The 20,101-nt window shown below is 36.9% G+C and overlaps 1 protein-coding gene across 1 annotated transcript in view; it reads right to left on the reverse strand.

Moving 5' to 3' along the window:
• Positions 1–18,983, reverse strand: part of LOC150084277 (putative serine protease F56F10.1) — a 54,999-nt gene extending 36,016 nt beyond the window's left edge. Inside the window, exons 1-3 of the mRNA XM_090375141.1 lie at positions 18,577–18,983; positions 15,312–15,493; positions 14,973–15,205 (exon numbers count right to left, since the gene is read on the reverse strand). Of these exons, the coding sequence (XP_090231267.1) occupies positions 14,973–15,205; positions 15,312–15,493; positions 18,577–18,801 (640 nt within the window). The 5' untranslated portion in view covers positions 18,802–18,983. The remainder of the gene's footprint in view (positions 1–14,972; positions 15,206–15,311; positions 15,494–18,576) is intronic.
• Between the last annotated feature and the right edge of the window lie 1,118 nt (positions 18,984–20,101).

Here is a 20,101-nt window from a genome sequence, read left to right on the forward strand (position 1 = left end):
AATGCCTTTATATAACTCGGTACAGTCAGTCCTCGTAGCACGAGAGTTGTGTTCCTAGAAACCCTCATGCAATGCAAAATCGTGCAATATAAACACAGGCCCTATGGGAAAAATAGGTTTAGGTGCCGACCACCCAAGATTGAACACACATTTTTAACCAAATCATTACCAAACACAATAAATAATCGTAATAAAATACATAAGTATTTTATTACGATTATTTAATAAGATAGAAGCAAAAGCATTAGCAATAAAATATTGCTAATGCTTTTATCGTAAGCAAACTTGTTTTTTGTTTGAATTTCTATCCAAACAGATGACAGCCGTTCCATCTCTTCCAATTCTTTGTATCTTAATCTAATGGATTTTAATTACACTTTGAGTTGTTCCTGCAATGAAAGTTGTTTTTATTTTCTCTGCATTCTTTCTAATTCTCGGCGTTGCCTCATTTAGGCCTGTAGCATGCGCAATATCATATGGTCTTTCATTTCGTTCAAAGCGTTTCACAATTTCGTATTTTTTCTCTATTGACAGAGGCCGACTGGCCATAAGCCTTACCAGGGAAACCCCGGTGGGCCGGAGATCAGTGTGATTTTGGCCATAAACGCTAGTATGAGGCCACTACAAATTTTCCCGGGTAAGAATTTTTGACCCAGTCCGCCTCTGTTTATCGATATCGCTTTTCTTTTTCTCTCTGAATCTGTACTGTCTTCACCAGGATGCTTCCTTTTAAGTATTTTACTCATTTTTAGGGAATAAAACACAATTACAAAATGAGGAGGCACGCTTGATACACATAAACAAAGCTGCATGCATGTAGCAACTGAATAAACAACACCATAAAGGCAGAGACACACTATTAACACCTCGCATTTTACCAAAGTACATTTCTGGGGGTTATTACCATAAAACAATTTCCAGTTGCATTTCTGTTAGTGGAATCTGTTATAAACTGGTAGTGGTTGGTTGGCTGATATGATGTTTAATGGCACAAGGGCTGCTAAGGCCATATTGTGCCTGATTCTATTCGGTAGTGCCATTACCAGTTAAAATCTGTAAAATAATCCCATCTGCTTTAAGAAATAAAAGAACTTAGCTAGATTTGCATTGTCTCCAATCAGATGTGGTAATGTCAAAGCGATTTGAAAATTTTGTTTCGATAATTATTATAATGATTGCAATTTATTAGAATATGTTTCACCGTAAGTGTAGTCTGACAAAATGTACAAATAGGTGGATCTTCCCCCTTGAGAAGATAAATATGGGTTAGATACGTATGCCCAATACGCGTCCTAGCCAGGATCACCTCCTCTTGCCTATTTGATCGCATGCTTGAGGGCCACAACTTAGGTTCCTGTTTAAATTGAAGCAGTTTATTGCCGTACTGAGCCTGCCAGACTTGCAACCATTGTTCTTCACACACGTTTTTTATTACTGATTTGTAGTCTGTGTATGGCACTTGGTAGTTAGAAGATCTTACATTGATTGGATGTTTAGCAGCTTGATCTGCGTATTCATTTCCTTTGATGCCTACATGGCCTGGTATCCAAGAGAAACTGACTGATTGGTTTACAGCTTGTAACGTAATAATCTGTGATCTAATTTGCTTCAAGACATGGTGGATTGGTTTGGATGGATTTTTCAACGATTTTATTGCGCTCAGAGAATCAGAGTAGATCATAATTCGCTTCCTGGACAGATTAGTCACGTGATCCAGAGCTATTTTAATCGCCCACAGTTCAGCAGAATAGACGCTGCATTCCTTTGGAAGGGACACAGAAGTAGAAAAGATTGAAGAAACTGCCTCTGCGCCCACTGTCATATTTGTTTTCGAGCCATCGGTATATATTTGAAAACACCGAGAATTTTCTGCGACATGTGCAGCATGGAGTTTCCTGATGGTAAGGTCTGCTGCTTGCTTTTTCCCCCCATTGTTGGAATGAGAAGTCAAAGACCGGTGTATAATCAGACCACGGAGGGTCGTGATTGCTTATTTCCTGGAAGACATTACCCATGTCTAGATTCCAACATTGTGATAACTGTAGCAACCTTATCCCAATAGGCTTGTTTTCATTAGGTTTGTTTTGATAAAATGTGGTCCACTGGGGCTCAAATAAGTATGGCGAGATAGGATGAAAAGGAAGACTCCGTATTTTTGCTGCATAGTTAAGGATCAACATTTTCCTCCGAAGATGGAGTGGAGGTTCGTGTGCATCTATATATAGACTCTGTACAGGGGATGTTCTGAATGCTCCTAAAGCAGTTCTTAGGGCACTGTGATGGATAGTGTCTAGCCGAGTTAGTGCACTTTTCCTGGCAGAGTCATAGATTGGAGCTCCGTAATCCAAACGAGATCGAATTAATACCCGATAAAGCCGAAGCAGAGTGTATCGGTCAGCACCCCATGTCAATGAAGAGAGTACTCGGAGGATATTTAATTTTTTCAAGCAAATGGTTCTCAGATATGTGATGTGTTGTAAGAAGTTTAATTTATTGTCCAGGATTAGGCCAAGAAATCTGATACTATTGGAAAGAGGTATGGTGAAATTTTTAAGATGTAGTTCAGGCTCAGGGTGGATCTTAGGTTTTTTACAGAAATGAATACAGTTAGATTTTTGTAGTGATAAGCAGTAGCCATTGCGAGACATCCACAGCTCAATTTTGCTAATTGAGATTTGAAGCTGTCTCTCAGTAGAATTCATAGTTTTTCCTTGGCACGAAATCATGAGGTTATCTGCATAATGATATAATTCTACTGTGCTTGGAATATCATGGATGATATTGTTTATTCTTATTAAAAATAACGTAGGACTCAAGATAGATCCTTGAGGGACCCCCCTCCTCCTGTATATGAATTCGAGAAAGAACATTTAAACGACTAACCTGAAAGGTTCTGCCCTGGAGAAAGCTCTGAATAAACAAAGGAAGCCTGCCTCGTAGACCAAAGGTGTAAAGATCCCGAAGAATACCGAAATGCCATGTTGTATCAAAGGCCTTTTCTAAATCGAAACTTACCATAACGAGGTGGTCATTTCTGACAAAAGCGTTTCTGATGTTTGATTCTGCTTTGGTCATCATATCTAATGCAGATCTATTTTGCCGAAAGCCATACTGATTTTTATGCAAGATGTTATGTGTCTCAAGAAACCAGGTGAGGCGCTTAAGAACCATTTTCTCCAATGTTTTCCCCAAACAACTAGTTAAGGAAATTGGACGATAATTTCCTGGATTAGAGAGGTCTTTTCCTGGTTTAGGGATGGCTAATACAAGTGAATGTTTCCAAGAGCGCGGATAAACATCTTCCTCAAAAATTCTGTTAAAAAATATTAAAAGAATTTGTAAAGCAGTATCATTCAAGTGTTTTAGCATAATATAAAATATACCATCAGGTCCAGCTGCACTATTGGGTGATCTATTAAGAGCATCCGTTAACTCGGATATAGTAAAAGGCTGATTATATGGAAGAGACAGCCTGGTATTGAAATTTAACTTAAACCTTTCTGCTACCACTTTAATTTGTTGGAATGAAATGTCATATGAATTTTCTGCTGAAATTTTTGCAAAGGCTTTAGCAAAAGCGTTTGCAATGTCTTTGGGGGAAGACAGTTCCTGTCCATTACAGATCAATATTGGAGAGGATGACAATGGATTTTGCCATTCAGATGTTGGATTTTCCTCCAGATTAATCTAGTATAGGTGTTTTTGGTGATAGTGGAAGCGAACTGAATCCAAGAATCTTTTTTGGCTTTCCTTCTTATTTGTCGTGCTTTAGCATTTAGTTTCTTGTAATTTATAAGGTTAATAATAGTGGGATGCTTGTGGAAAATATCCCAAGCTTTGTTCTTTTCTTTTTTTGCTTTATTACATTCATCATTCCACCAGTAGTTTTTGCACTTGCGTGGATGAGTCGACGACTGAGGAATAGCTTTGTCAGCTGCTGCTAGTATCCGTTTAGTACTATGGTCATTAGCTTCATCTATTGACTGGTTCAAAATGAAGTTTTTATCTAAAACTGTACTTAAGGAAAATTTTTCCCAGTTTGCCTTTGTAAATTTCCATCTTCTGCGAGTTTCCGGATAGGTGGTGGGGGTAGTTTGGAATTTACAAGTAATTGGAAGATGATCACTATTATGGGGATTATCCAATACCGCCCAATGTATACTTGGGTACAGAGCGGGGAAGCAGATAGACAGATCTATGGCTGAAGTATTTCCTGAGGGAAAATGAACATGAGTATGTGCACCGGTGTTCAGCAAAGTTAAGTTTTGTTTGTCCAGTAATGTTTCTATTAGCTGCCCTCTTTTATCCATATGGAGACTTCCCCATAACGGGTGGTGTCCATTAAAGTCACCCATCAAACAAAAAGGAGGTGGTATCTGGGCAAGGAGCTCATCAAAGTCACGGAGTGTATACGTTTGGTTTGGTGGAAGATAAATAGAAACAAGAGATAAAGATATTCCAATTTCTATTCTTACAGCAACAACTTCTAAATTAGTTTTTAAGGGGATTTGTCTGGACGGATTAGTAAAGGATACCAAAACCGCTACACCTCCATGGGCTGCAGTTGCTGTATTCCTGTCATGCCAGTACAAAATATATTTCTTTATTGAGGGGGTCACTTGTGGAGTTAAAAATGTTTCCTGTAAACAAATGCCTACTGGATTGAAATCTCGGATTAGTTCATAAAGTTCATCTGTATTATTACGTAGTCCTCGACAATTCCATTGTAAAATGCACTTCATTATTTAGTTTTAGTGGTAGGATGATCCGGTTGCCTTTTAGAGGCAGTAGGCTTATTGCGATCTATTTTAATTTTATCTTTTTTAGGAAAGGTAGGCCGTCCAGTGTACATATCTTCTTCGGCATGAATTTCTAATATAGGTTCTTGTTGAGTTTTGTCATCTGTATCCATTTCTGCAGTATTAATCTGGGTTTTAGTAGAAGATTCAGCATTTGTCATCCTGGTCTCACTTTGTGACTTGATGCCACTAGTGGTGGGGATGGAAATTGGGGTATTACAAGTCTGGTCTCTGTTGTGTTGCTTCAAGGATGGCTGAGGAACTGAAAGCTGAGCTCTAGCCCATTCAGCAAGTGATATGTTCGGTGGAACTGAGTCATTGGTTTGTGTAACAATTGAACGATATTTCTTTGTAACATCTGCATATGTACGTGCAGGAGTATCTTTCGGTATTTGTCGTCTCGCTTCCTGATAAGTCACTTTATTTTCAACTTTAAATTTCTGTATTTTTTTTCCAACTTTCCATAGCTCGCAATTTCTAGAATATGCAGGATGATCTTCCCTGCAGTTAGGGCAAACTGGAGATGTAGCAGTACAGTCTGTTTGAGTGTGATCCTGGGATCCACATTTTGGGCATATTGTGTTTCCTCAACATGTTGCCTGAGAGTGTCCCAACTTCTGACACTTATAACACCGTATTGGATTTGGTATATATGGGCGGATATGGCAATTAAGATAACCAGCTTTTACAGTATTTGGTAAGTTTGGAGTATTGAATGTGAGAATTACACTGCAGGTTGGAATGAGGTTGCCATCTCTACGAGTCAAAATTCTCTTAGCTTGTATGACCTTTTGGTCTTTAAGTTCTTGAACAAGCTCCTCTTCTGTTACATTCAATAGATTCCACTCAGAGATAATACCTTTGGAACTATTTAGGGTTGAGTGGGGAGATATTTTAACAGGGATACCACCAAATGTTGTCATCTTTAACAACAATTCTGAATGTTTCGACTGCATAGTTTCCACAAGCAAATCCCCTGACTGTAACCTTTTGACCATTTTAGGTGATCCAGCAGCATTTTCTAGAAATCTCTGTATAATAAATGGAGAGAGTTTGCTCACTGGTTGACTAGTTAAGGAATGGATAATCAGGAAAGTTGGATACCCAGGTTGATGATTATATATTTTTAAACACACTACTTATGTTGCACACTACTTTCATCGGAGTTATACCAATCTATGGTATTTGAGCTTGAAGGCTCTAAGGCTGGATAATTTTCTTTATCCATGTTGGCTCCTTTTCGCCCTGGGCGATTAGCTTTTCCACCCAGGTTACCGGCCCCGCCACGGGGAAGCAGGAGCAGTGCCGCTTGTGGCCAAGCGTAGGAGTTAGTACGGTTAGTATATACAATAAAGAAAAAGGTACTTTCCTTTTTCTGGCTCTCTTTCTATACTTTTAAAAAGTAGAGCTAAATAAACAGAAAGGCTTATGAATGAAATGAAACAAGGAAAAACTCAGTCGCTTTGGAAAATCGCTATAGGAATCGCAGTACTATTTAGCACAGAAAATCGCTTGGCCTCAAGAAACGCTTGGCACCCGGGGCCATAAACTGGTAGTAAACTCAATTTAATTGCATTTGCGATAATACCGATAGCTGGAATTTTGTGGGTTTTTATGTTATTATGGCGAAATGTGTTTCCCCTTCACTGATATAAAAAACATAAATACATTTTCAGAATCTTCTCTTCATTCCTATCATGTTGCATTCACTTGGGGTGATTCTGCATTCTACTGCCATTTCTTGTAAACACAAAGGCGAATCGTGAATAAGCGAATTTGGTTCGTGTTATATACGATATCGTTCCCCTATTTATAAATCGTGTATGATTGAATTCGTGTAGTGTAAACACGTGTTATATGAGGACTGACTGTATATTCAATTTTGTCTTTGTCAGTGTTTATCTGGCAACTCATCCGTTGTCTTCAGTTCATTATGACAAGTGTTTCTCGACTAAATTTTTCTTCTTTGGACTTTACCTATTAGTTTTTTGGGTTTTGTCACTTTCAGAAATTTGTTGCATTCCTCGTCAATATCTTGGTCCTGAAAGGTCTGCAGAAGCTCAAACGTGTTCCTAAGTTCCAGTACATACTGCTTTTTCTCTTTTTGTTTTTATGTAAACCCCAAACACAAGAATTATTAGAACCTATAGTACTTAGTACTGTGCTTGGGTTGGAGGTTGAGAAGATATTTATTGACATTGAACGTGAACTTCTGTAGACTGTAATTTTCAGGAAATATGTATGAAAGAAGGTTGTTCCAGAAAACAGCAGTTGAATGAATAAACGAGGAAGATGAAAAGTTGGTTCTGTGAGTTTGAAGTTGGACAGTAAATGGATGTTGGCGGCACATGTTCGGACTGTTTTGAAAGAGAGAGCAGGAATTATAGAAGCCAATTCAGAACAACAGTGCACATGGAAATATCTGTAGAAGAGGCATGCAGCAGAAACAGTACGTCTATAAGACAGTGAGTGGAGAGACTCTGTTAGAGATGAATTATTAATTAACCTAACTGCCCTTTTCTGAATGGAATCTAGAAGCCTGAGAGAAGTTTTGGGGGCACCACCCCAGATGTGGGAACAATATTCCATGGTAGGGCGGATTTGAGATTTATAGAGAGTGAACAGCTGTTTGGAAGAAAAGTAATGCCGAGAGCGAAACAGAAAACCAAGTTTTTTAGATGCAGAGGAAGCAATATTTGTAATGTGCTTGTTGGTTGGTTGGTTGATATGTTGTTTAATGGCACAAGGGCTACTAAAGCCATATTGTGCCTAATAATGTGCTTGTGCCAAGAGAGATTAGAAGTCAGGGTAATCCCCAAAAGATATATATCATTTTACCTAGAAATCAGAGTGTCACCAAAGATAAGACCAGAAGAATCCTTTTTGCGAGATATAAGACAAGACTGAGTTTTAGAAGGATTGAAATCAACTAAGTCGTCTTTGCCCCACTGGAGATCGGCATTTACGGAATTGGTAGCATATTTTAAAGAAGTTGAAGCTGATTGAGCAGGGTAAGGTTTATTAGAATGGAAAGTGGAATGCAATGTGCTATCATCAGTAAAACTATGGATAGGATTTCCAGTCAATGGAAGAAGGTCATTAATATAAAAAAGGAAAAGAGTGGGGGAAAGAAGTGAACCTTGGGGGACACCGGCATTAGTGAGGTAGTTAGAAGACAGAGAGCCATCTACCATCACCCTCAGTGAGCGATCAGAGAGAAAGCTAGATAACCAATTACAAAAAACAGTTGGCAAACCATAAGATGGAAGCTTGTTTAGAAGACCTTTATGCCAAACACGATCGAAAGCCTTTGAGATATCAAGAGCAACTGCTTGTGTTTCACCGAACATTTCCATTGAATTAGTCCATAAATAGGTAATTTAAGCCAGAATATCACCAGTGGATCGACACTGACGGAATCCATACTGGCGATCGTTGATCAGACGGAAGGTTTCTAGGTAGTTTAAGAGTTGGCGGTTAATTGATTTCTCCATTACTTTAGAAAGATTAGAAGTAATTGCAATGGGACGATAATTGGATGGGAGGGATTTGTCACCCTTTTTAGGAACTGGCTGGATATGAGCAAATTTCCAAGCAGAAGGAAAAACACCTTTGGAATAAGAAAGTGAAAAAAGGCAGCAAAGAACAGGAGTAAGTTCAGGAGCACAGGTTTTGAGAACAAGTGGAGAAATACCATTAGGACCTGGAGCTGTCTTAGTATAAAGATTCGTCAAAATAATTTTGACGGAAGACCACAGGAGGCATGAAATGGAGCGTGTTTAGAATGGTGGGAGGTGTTTTACCAAGATCATTAATACATGAGTTTGAAGAAAAAAATTCTTAATATAACGTGGCCTCGACAATGCCCCCCGCATACACACTACTCGGACTCCCTCCAGTCACTATTTGGCAGAGTAGAGGTAGCAAGATTATACACTAGCTAATCTGGAAGCCTCCTAGGGAGTTACCAAATCATTGGTAACTCCCTAGGAGGCTTCCAGTGTACTAAGTAGCGGCCGGCCTGCGAAGACCATTTTAGAGTTGTACCCTCGAAATGTAAGGAAGATTGGATCTCGCCACGATGTTCATCATAACCTTAAAAGTCGTCAATCATTCTGCATAATGGAAGAGATGGGGAAGGGTTGATCGGAACTTAGCTCTGGAGACTAAACATGGGTTCCACCACTTCCAGCCTCCAATAAGCAAAGTGGTGGTATTGCACCGTTTGATGACAGTCATCTACCACCTTGTAACACAGAGGGGCGGCATTCCTCCATGTGGGTGGGCACCACACCTCGACCTCTGGGTAGTCACCTGGTTAGTCACTCACCATGTGCTTGTGCATGGAGGTTATACCCAGGATTACTAACAGTCCCACCATCGTGAAGGTGCAAGCAGAGAATTTGGCTGTCACAGACCGTCTGGACTTTGTCGAAATTGGGTCCACTTGACTTGAGTGTCAACCAAATATCAGTTCCATCAGTGTTTTAGACTCCCAGGTAGCCAGTACAACTTGTCTGGCATATCTGAGAGAATGTCTGCGACAACCTCAAGGACCATCTCTTCTTCTGTTATCTCAAAGACCTTCATATTATTTACTCGAGTTAGTTTTTTCTTTCTTTTCTTACATCTATATCAAGTATGCATCTTACTATTCTATGATCAACTTGTCAGTTTCATTAGTTGTTAATCCATTTGGGCTCTTCCATGTCCACTTTCTGTTGTTCGCCCTTTTCTTGAAAAAAGTGTTCATCACTGACATTCCTCGAGATTCTGAAAATTTCCACAAGTCTTTCACTAATTCCAATGTTTCTTATTTCAGTGTACATTTCTTCAACCTCGTCATCGTCATGGCTTGACGTTGGTGCATATATCATTATAACCTCTTAGAAATCCTGAGTAGTAGTCTTGACACTCTTGATGATGTACTTTTGATTTGTTTTTTTTTTTAGGAGCATTAGCAACTAAGGCCATATTGCTCCGATATGTGGTGGTCGTTCCCTGACCTTTCCACATCCTCCGTATTTGGTGATCACGGGCTCGAACCCCGGTCTAATCAAGAAGCGTGTGCTATGCACTGCTGCTCCTGCCCACCTGGCTATGGAGGCTCCTGTACTTTTGAATTCCAAAATGTTGTTTTTAATATCTTTATGGACCAGAACGCCAACTCCACTCTTTTCATTGTTTCTATTGGTGTTTTTCTCCACACACACTGACCAGGTGTCTTGAAGAGAACTCTACGCATGTTGCCACCAGATGCAACAGGGCTTACCAACTAGAAGGTGTGCATGAGTGGATTTCAGCGAGGCAGGTCAACCAGACTTCTCCTAACGTTTCTAAAATAGAAAGATATTGATTCCATCAGTGTTTTAGACTGAGTGTCTGATAACACACAGAATGCCTGTTCCCCCTCTAAGCCCCTAAGCAAACAGAGTACAGTTCTCAATACAGGATTTCAATATAGATATTTGCAATGTAGCTAATTTTATTTAGTTATAATTGATTTATATCTAATTGTATTGATTTATCCTTGCACACCAATAAACTAATTAAATATTTCACTTGGGAACAGTGTTTTATTGAATATTCCTACTTAGGAATATTGCTATGTAATGTTCTTTTCAAGCTTAATTCAATAACACTAGTTTCTTTTATTGGTATGAAATCCAAAATACAGCCGGCAATTGAAAAGGTTCTCACAATGCTGCTAACAGTGATGCAAACATGCTGGCAACTGAACAGACTGCAAGTTACTTGTACATAGTGGAAAGCTTGTACTTCACATTTTTAGTTATTTTAACCACTCTATAATGCATTATAAAGTATATTTTCTGTGAATTTCTTCAGGAATCTGAGGATCCCAGGTTAAGAAATGCTGCTGTAAGCAATAATGACAGATTTAATTATTGACTCATTATTAATTTAAAGACTTTGTAAATGGGAACAGACAATTTTAGGATCTTATAAATTACTTTTATAAGATCCTAAATGCATTTATTAAAACATGCCAATATGCATTTATTAAAACAACACATTAAACAATGCCTAAATATGTCCCCACACAAAATGCATAAAATAATTGAAATATGAGGAGCATTTGGAAAGTTTGTAGCCTGAATATGAAAGATTTATTTGAGAAGTCTGGTAACACATTACCTTTCAACATAGTTGCCTTTAGAGACAACACACTTTTTCCGCTAATACTGCAATGTGTTCATTCCAGCTGCAAAAAAAAAGGTTTTTTTTTTGGACTTTCAGGAATGCATCCACTGCAGCAATGACCACTGTCAGTGGGAAAGTGAATGGCAGCCAAGTATTTTTTCAAATTAGGAAATAGGTGAAAGTCTGATGGTGCTAGGTCTGGTGAATATGGAGGATGGTCCACAATTTCAAAGCTTCACTCACAAGTCTTTCACTGCCATGGCAGTGATAGACTTGTGAACAGGCATGTTGTCCTGGCGGAACAAGACTCCTTTGCTGTGTTTTCATGCAAATGCCCCACAAGGTCAGTGTAATATGCCACTCTGACTGTCTGGCCTTTCTGAAAGTAACCCATTAACAACACTCCATCAGCATCCCAAAAATCTGATGCATCATCTTGTCAGCAGAAGGAACTGACTTCACTTTCTTTGGAGGGGGAAGAAGAGCTGTGCTTTCCCATTTGGACTGCTCCTTTGTCTCTGGCTGAAGGTGATGGACCCACATCTCAAACACGGTCACAAACCTTGCAAGGAAATTCGATGGATCTGTTTGTGCATTTTTGATCCATCATTCTGACACCTTTTTCATTGGAAAAACCTCTGTTATTGTGGTAAACTCATTCAGATGAGATGTCCAAATTGCTGGAAATGTATCAAACTATCACTTGTTGATCACTCATCACCACACACTGTCAACAACTTCTGGAGTGATGAACATTGTGGATCTTCCACAATATGGGTCATTTTCCAGGCTCTCCTTCCTTTGTTTAAATTCTGCTGCCCACTTCTGTAACCATATCCTCTTAAAAAGACCTTACTAAAACTGCATGAAACTTAGTGGGTTACTATTTGAAGTGCTATATATTAAATACAGAAAGTTTTAACACTGTACCACTACCCCTACATACTCAGGCCATGAACTTTTCAAACCTCCTCGTAGCTATTAGTGATGTCAATGTAAATTTTAGTATTCATTCAGTATGATTTTGTCCTTAAGTTTTACATCACTGATTGTATTTAAATTGGAGGAGTGTAATCTTACAGCTCCTCACCTTTTGGTGTACAAAGTGTGCCATGCATTCACTTGTGTAACTTTTTTTTTTTAGCACACCTATTTGAGACCAAATATATATATATATAAATTAATGTTAAAACACATTGCCACAAAGTTCACAATGGCTGTTACTTTCAGTTGCCTGAATTTATTCTTGCCTTTATTTCAAAACCATACTGAATGGTACACAAATTATATTGTGTGCCTCTTTGTAAAAAATATATATATTTTTACACAACTAACTTTTTTAAGCAAAGTGTATGACACAAATGTCCACTATAGGGATATCATTATTACTGTTATCATGATGATACCAGCATCATGGCAATAATGACAATGGCCTTTGCATAAAGTGACAATGATTATTGGTACACCATTGCAATTAAAAATATAAAAGTCATATTTGTATCCATTATAAAGTTAAAATAAACAATAACACTATAAAGGGTACAATCCTGATATTTCTTTCTTTCAATATGTGCCACTCAAAATACAGACAGACACACAAAGTACATAACATATCTGCTCATGTTACTTTTTTTTAGCCTGATTTTAGAATGTTACTAAAAAAAAAAAAAAAAAATTAAAGTTGAACAGTTAAATGGCAATGTATCAAACTACCACTTGTTGATCACTCATCACCAGATCATGCACACTGTCAACAACTTCTGGAATGATGAACGTTGTGGGTCTTCCACAATATGGGTCATTTTCCAGGCTCTCCCTCCATTGTTTAAATTCTGCTGCCCACTTCTGTAACCATATCCTCTTGAATTGCCTTTGGTATTATGGTTGAACAGAAAAAACTGCTCTTCTTGTTGGCTTTTTTTTTTTTTTTTTTTTTTTTTTTGACATCAAAGTTGCTTTTTAATATTATCATAATTTTATTTCATTGATAAAATGCATTACCTGATAATGCATTATTTTTATGAAACAAAAAGAAAAAATGGATTAAGGTATTTAAAAATTTTCATTTATTCTCAGTATGGTCACCATTGGTTATGGCATCCATACTGAGTTCTCTGCAGTTTTTATGGCAATATATGATCTTGTGATGTTTGTACCCACACATATAATCCCAGGATCACAAGGAAATCTACATGAAAGTCAACTGTAATGTTACTGTTTAAGACACCAGTAAAACTGCAGAACTTCTTGAATCTAAGAAACAGCTCTCGTGAAAAAAGATGGTAGCCACAAGTACCATGATTACCATATGGTTTATTCCAGGGTTGGCAACTTTCCAGGAATGGTATGTTCCATGTTCCAAGTTCATAACATGCTTATTTCAGTTTCATTTTTCAATTTTTGAAAAATGAAACTGAAATTAAAATTCTTGTGAATATTTGAAACTGAAACATGAAATGTGAATTTCTGCTTTTTTGCAAAAATGAAAGGATGCAAGGTGTGTGGGGGTTTTTGAAATGCATTTAAGGGGAGTTAAATTAATACACAGTATACCCAGTCTGTTTTCAAGCCAGCATTTATGACTATAATTTCAGGTTTAATGGAATAACTATTGCTTCTACCAATGAAACAGTCAAAATAAGTAAAGTTTATTAAAAATAAATTTTTACTTATTTTGATTATGTTTCTTCGGTATAAGCAATATTTATTTCATTATGGCAATTCCTGGTACTTAAGGCCTCTTCTCTATTGTAATATCAGGGTTTAAGAAACAAAATTGCTCCTTTTGATTCATTTACATTATGCCATAATCATTCCTCCAAGCAAGCATTACATACATTTCCAAGAAACTTTGTAATTTGTTTTTAACCTCAGAGAGACAGTTTAGAATTACATGATAAGTCAGGCTCAACATTATACATTTTCGTCATCTTAATACCTAAAAAAATAAAAAACTGAGCAATCTCAGATTAAATTTTTAAAAAACATTTAAATCATGAAAAAATATTAATGCTGCTGATGGGGTTATAGATAAGGTAAGGTGCTGTTTTGCTCCTATGAACATCACCACCCCACATACAAAACAAGTAATAAAATAAACAATGTAAAGAATGTTAATTGTTTGTTTTTGTATAGGAGCGGTGAGGAGCAAAATAACACCTTACATTACCTATAACCCTACTAACATTATTAATTCATTAATTCTCCAAAATAAATGATCAGGCTTAGCTATTCTAAATGCCTCACACCTTAATAGCAGATAGTTGTGTAGTCTGGCTGATGGAATGTGCTATTGATTGCCATGTGGATATAAAGCTATCAATTATTGACATTAATTTTTAAGTTGCATATATCAAAGCTGCAATATCAAGTGAGTAAAAGAATTCATTTTAGGCTTTTTTTTTTTGGTTTGAAGTTGGCCCATTTGAAACAGCTAATACTTGAAACCTAAAATTTGCAAGATAAAAAATTTACTTGATGTGACCCCTATTAAAGGGACATAAGTAAGAAGGGAAATTATATACAAATTTGTACATATTAATATATTTAATTGTTGTGATGCAATCTTTATTATTATTATTATAATTAGCCATATGGTGCAAGGAAGCCTGAGGCTTTTGCTGCACCAGCCAAAAAAAAAAAAAAAACTTCTGAGTTACCCTGAGAGAGAGAGAGAGAGAGAGAGAGAGAGAGAGAGAGTCAGAAGTAAAAGGAAATCACCAAGAAAGATAAAATTGATGATATCCAGCTCAGGACCCTGGGTGTGCCAAGCCCATACTCACCAGATGTGAGTCCCTGAGGTTACAACAATAAAAGACGTAATTTCATATCAATTCCTTTTTGGAATTAAATGAAATCATCTTATGGTGGCATTTGGAATAATCTTAGTTGTTCCCTAGACACCAGTGCCATTTATTGCCAATCCCTAATCTGTTCCATAAATACTATGTTCTTATTATCTCATGCATCAAATTACTACCATAAGAAATTTATATTTTGAAATGGGCCTACCTTTAAAATCTACTATGGCTAAAATTGGGGCACTAGATGCAACTGCTCCATCCACAAGGTGAGGATATTTATATCTAAACCAAGCTGCCAATGATCCAGGATAAGAACCTCCAAAAGCTATCCATTTGTTGTTTTGAAGTCCTAATTTTTTGGCCATGTAATTTCTGAAGTAGGCCAAATCTGCAAGTGCTTGTTCACTTGTGAGATAAGCTAGGTTTTTCACTGAAAGGTCCCTGAGATAATAAAGTGAAAAAAATTATATCATTATAATTGTGAGAAAATTAAAGAAAGCCAATAAAAAAATCAGTAGCAAAGATAGATATTTTTTTTTTTACATACTCTGTAGGATGACTCTTTCCATAATATCTGTGTTCCAGTAATAATGCTAGAGCTCCATGCTGTTGGGCATATTTCATTGGTTGACCTTCTACCAACCATATTGGATTTGCTTCTCCTTCTCCACCAATCTGAAGAAACACTGGACCACCGGGTTTGTAAAATGTATCGTTTACAAAATAACGCTAAAGGGAAGATTAGACAGCATCATTTGTATACACTCTACAGAATTTCAGGGAAAAAAATATTATAATAAATGTATTGCATTTTGACATTAACTGCTCATTAATTCTATAATGATATTCTGCATTTCCCACACTAACAGTATATTACAGATTCCAAGATACTATGCAAATAAGACAGTTTTTAATTAGTTGTTCCCTTTTTCACAACAAGATGGATATAAGATGTGATCACAAAATAATAAATCTAATTTTATGATAAACTTGCATTTACTGATATAAATCAAGGGATCTTAAGAAGTATATTGCTATTTATTTAAAATTTTCTTCAAAGTACAAGTTGAATACAAAAGCTTTCCATGATAAATTTTAAATTTTTAGAAAAAAGTTGATATCTAGCTAATCAACATGCAACAATCCATGAAGTGTAAAATTTAAGAGTGGGCTTTCTAAAATTTTCAGGGAACTAATACAACATATGCTGAAAATCTGGTGTTGATAGAACTTTCCTTTAGATATTTCTGTGAAATAGCAACAACAGTGAAATAAGTAAACAATTTGCTAAATATAATTCAAATCTAACCTTAACTGATAATTTTAGCCTTATGTCAGTAATTTATTATAGTAAGGGATAACAATTTATTTTCCCATTTATTTGCCATTTTTGCACTCACTGATGATGTGGTAAGTAGACACCATGAAACGTCCAATTTCCATCTGAAAATAAGCAGATATTTAAATTTTGCTTGGGTTAAAAGAACTTCACTCCTCTTTTAAGTTGGACAACAAAATCATAATTTGTTCAAAGAAAATTTGTTAAAAAGAATTACCGGTACTAAGAAATAATATAAAATACTCATGCAGGGCATGGAAAGGTTTGCCTTTCATCCTCCTTCTCAAATAATGCCCAAACATCTGAAACACGCCAGCACAGTCAAGAAGTAACCTTGCCCTCCTCCCTACCCAACTTTTTAGAAAATATTCCTGTCATCAATCATCATATTCAAATATCAGATATCAGCTGTGTTCTTTACAAGCAGAAACTCTGTGTGTGTGTGTGTGTGTGTGTGTGTATACTTTATCCACACAAGAGTTCTTCTGAAGTTGTATTCTAAGGACTGTTCTTGGTGAAAGAACAGTGAGCAGTTAAGTTTCTGTTAGCAGAAGATGAGAAATGAGAAAAATCTGTGGCATCCACCATGAGCTCAGAGCAGTATGTGCAGTCCCTGCACTTTCCTATGACATGACTCACAGGTCATTCAAGATGAAACAGTATGGCAGACCTTGCTCATCACAAATACCTGGAAATGTTGCCTGTGTGTGAGAAAGCTAATCACCGAAGGACAGATGATTGAAAACTGAAACAGCTGTCAATCTGGAACAACTTTCTGAATTATCTATGACTGTTTGGAGATGTCAGAATGATTATTTGGGTGTTTGTGTGTTCTGGATTCTGTAGAAGTTGATTGCTAAGGAAAAGCAAACTCAATCAAGCACTGTTGACATATCTGAGCAGGACAGTCACCATGGATGAATCCTTTGTCAAGATGAAACACTTGATAAGATAAAAATGCAACCAACATTATGAATCTCCATCACCATAAAGGTTGGGTGGCTACATCAACCAATATGGTTCTATATGCAATTTTTGGGATAATGCAAGTTGATCTGGCAACATGGCACTCCAAAGAGCGTCACAATAACTGGATAAGAGATGGCCTCAGTTTGTATATGGTACCAAGCAAATAGCATATCAGTCTCACAATGTGATGGTGCTTCACCCAAAGTTTCTTCAGTATTACACTAGTCACTCTAAATAGGAAGCACTGCTCCAATGCAGAAGTATATTTCTATTTATTTAAAATATGTATGTCATTCTGTAGTTTGGCACTGATCATCATCTCACAAACAGGGAAGTAGGCAGCATAAGTGAATGACCTGATGACCCAGTAATGAGAAATACTCCTCCACTGGAACAGTGTTTTTATTTGAAGTATCTATCACAATACCAAAGGAGCTTCTGACAAACTGCTTCAACAATATCAGATCAATGCACTTTTCAGTAATCTTAGTTTGCTCAATGTTCAATACATTATTATTATTATTATTATTACTAGCCATATAGTGCAAGGAGGCCTTAGGCTTATGCTGCCTAAAAAAAAATTTTCAAGTTACACAGAGAGAGAGAGAGAGAGAGAGAAGTAGAAGGGAATCACCAAGAAGAGAAGAATGATGATATCCAGCTCAGGACCCTGGGTGTGCCAAGCCCATACTCATCAGATGTAAGCCCCTGGGGTTACTCTATGTCCTATCTTGTACATGAGACTTTTGCCCTAAATTTGTTGGATTTTTAAATGCATAATATTACTGAGCCTTGTTACAGAACTAAATTTTGCATATGGTTGGATAGACTTATCCCCATCTAGCATCATGCTATTTCATTTTGCACTATGACAACAAACCACCAACAAGGCCAATGTTGCCATGGAATTTTTATATAACAAAGGAACACCTTTCCCTCCATATTTTCCAAATCTGAAAGATGCTCTATAGGAACTCAGAAATGATACAGAAATGCAATACACCAGTGGGCACAACATGCCAAAAGAGAAGAATGCAAGTTATTATGAGACCTGGCAAATGTGCATAGAAAAAAATCTATATAGGATAGAGACTATGTAGAAAAGTAAGATGCATTAGCAAAGCCTTATACTATGAAAGCCCTATGAAAAACAAAGGTAAGTTATCTCTGGACTGCACCTAATATGTTCATTTATACATTTAAATAATTTCAATTTTATGAAAAAAGTAAAAAAAAAAAAAAAAAAATCCGAATTTTGATTAGTCTGATTTTATTAAAATTTGAAGTGTTGCAAATACATCTTACGTATTTGTAAACTTACCTAATAAATCATTAAAAATAAATAAATAAAAGTATATTAAGCTACCTCAGTTTGTATGCACTACTGAAAGGACTTTATTTTCGCTAAGGAATCCACAAAATCTTCAACAGGCGTCCTGTCTATTGAATATATACTTCGGAACGTGCTACTATATATATATATATATATATATATATATCATACCTGCTTCCATATCCTTGTATCAGCTGGATTAAAATGGTCCAACCTCTGAATAATCCATTGATCTGGAGGAAGATGAGCTGGTATTGCAACTCGCGGTCGACCCAATAATCCACCTTTTCCACGGGGTCTTCCGCGAAAGAATAACTGACTGGCATCGTTCTCGACGCTAAAACACAATAATAAAGCAAAAATTAAGGTAACTGAATTATCATATATTGCAGACATCTTAGATCTAATGGATCAACAAAATACAAAAGTTTTCCTTCCAATAATGGCTAATATCGCTTATCCAGAAAACGTTTTTGTCAAATAACGGTTTGACACAAATCACGTGGCTTTCATGCTTCATGATCAGCTTAATCGTCAGCTGATAGTGAGTCACAGAGTTGTATAACTCTGTGGTCATGGCAATAATCTCGTGAAAGAATTATCTACTACAGTGGTTCCCAAACTACTGAGATCTATGGACCCTTTCAAAAATCAAATATAATATACGGACCCCCTTCAAAAAAAACTTTGCGGACCCCTATATATATATAAGCATATATGTTTAATCTTATATGTATGCTTATATAATATACTGTATGTATATATAATAATATGTATATATATAATATATTATTATTATTATTAGCCATATGGTGCAAGGAAACCTGAGGCTTATGGTACACCAGCCAAAAAAAAAAAAAAAAAAAATTCTGAATTACCCCGAGAGAGAGAGAGAGAGAGAGAGAGAGAGAGAGAGAGAGAGAGAGAGAGAGAGAGAGAAAGGAATCATTAAGAAAGAGAAGAATGATGATATCCAGCTCAGACCCTGGGTGTGCCAAGTCCATACTCACCCGATGTGAGCCCCTGGGGCATAAATATGCTTATAAGCATATACAGTATAAGCATATATGCTTAAAACAACTGAACTTTATTCTTAGTTTTACATAAATATATAATAATAACTTTATTTATCATCAGTTTACTTATATGTACATAGAACGAACAATTTTACCAGTTCTAGAGGATCCGTTTCGCGGACCCCCTGGAACTGGTATACGGACCCCAGTTTGGGAATCGCTGACCTACGACATAAGCAGAACACTGTTCTTTGATCGTGTTTTTTAAACAGTTCCAAAGAAAGCTATTCAATATCTTTCCCAAACATGGATGTCCACCTTTCGCAAATTCGGGAATGAGACATAAAAGAGAGCTAAACCCGAGTCTCTAGAAATTATTATTATTAGCCATATTAGCTATAAGCTGCAAGGAAGCCTGAGGCTTATGCTGCACCGGCCAGAAAAAAAAAAAAAAAAATTCCCGGGTTATCCTGAGAGAGAGAGAGAGAGAGAGAGAGAGAGAGAGAGAGAGAGAGAGAGAGAGAGAGAGAGAGAGAGAGAGAGAGAGAGAGAGAGAGAGAGAGAGTCAAAAATAGAAGGGAATTACCAAGAAAGAGAAGAATGATGGTATCCAGCTGAGGACCCTGGGTGTGCCAAGCCCATACTCACCAGATGTGAGCCCCCTGGGGTTAATATGGTTC

The sequence above is a fragment of the Mastigoproctus giganteus genome, chromosome 6 (genome assembly GCF_048544385.1).
Source record: "Mastigoproctus giganteus isolate SK-2022 chromosome 6, ASM4854438v1, whole genome shotgun sequence".
NCBI classification, from domain to species: domain Eukaryota; kingdom Metazoa; phylum Arthropoda; class Arachnida; order Uropygi; family Thelyphonidae; genus Mastigoproctus; species Mastigoproctus giganteus.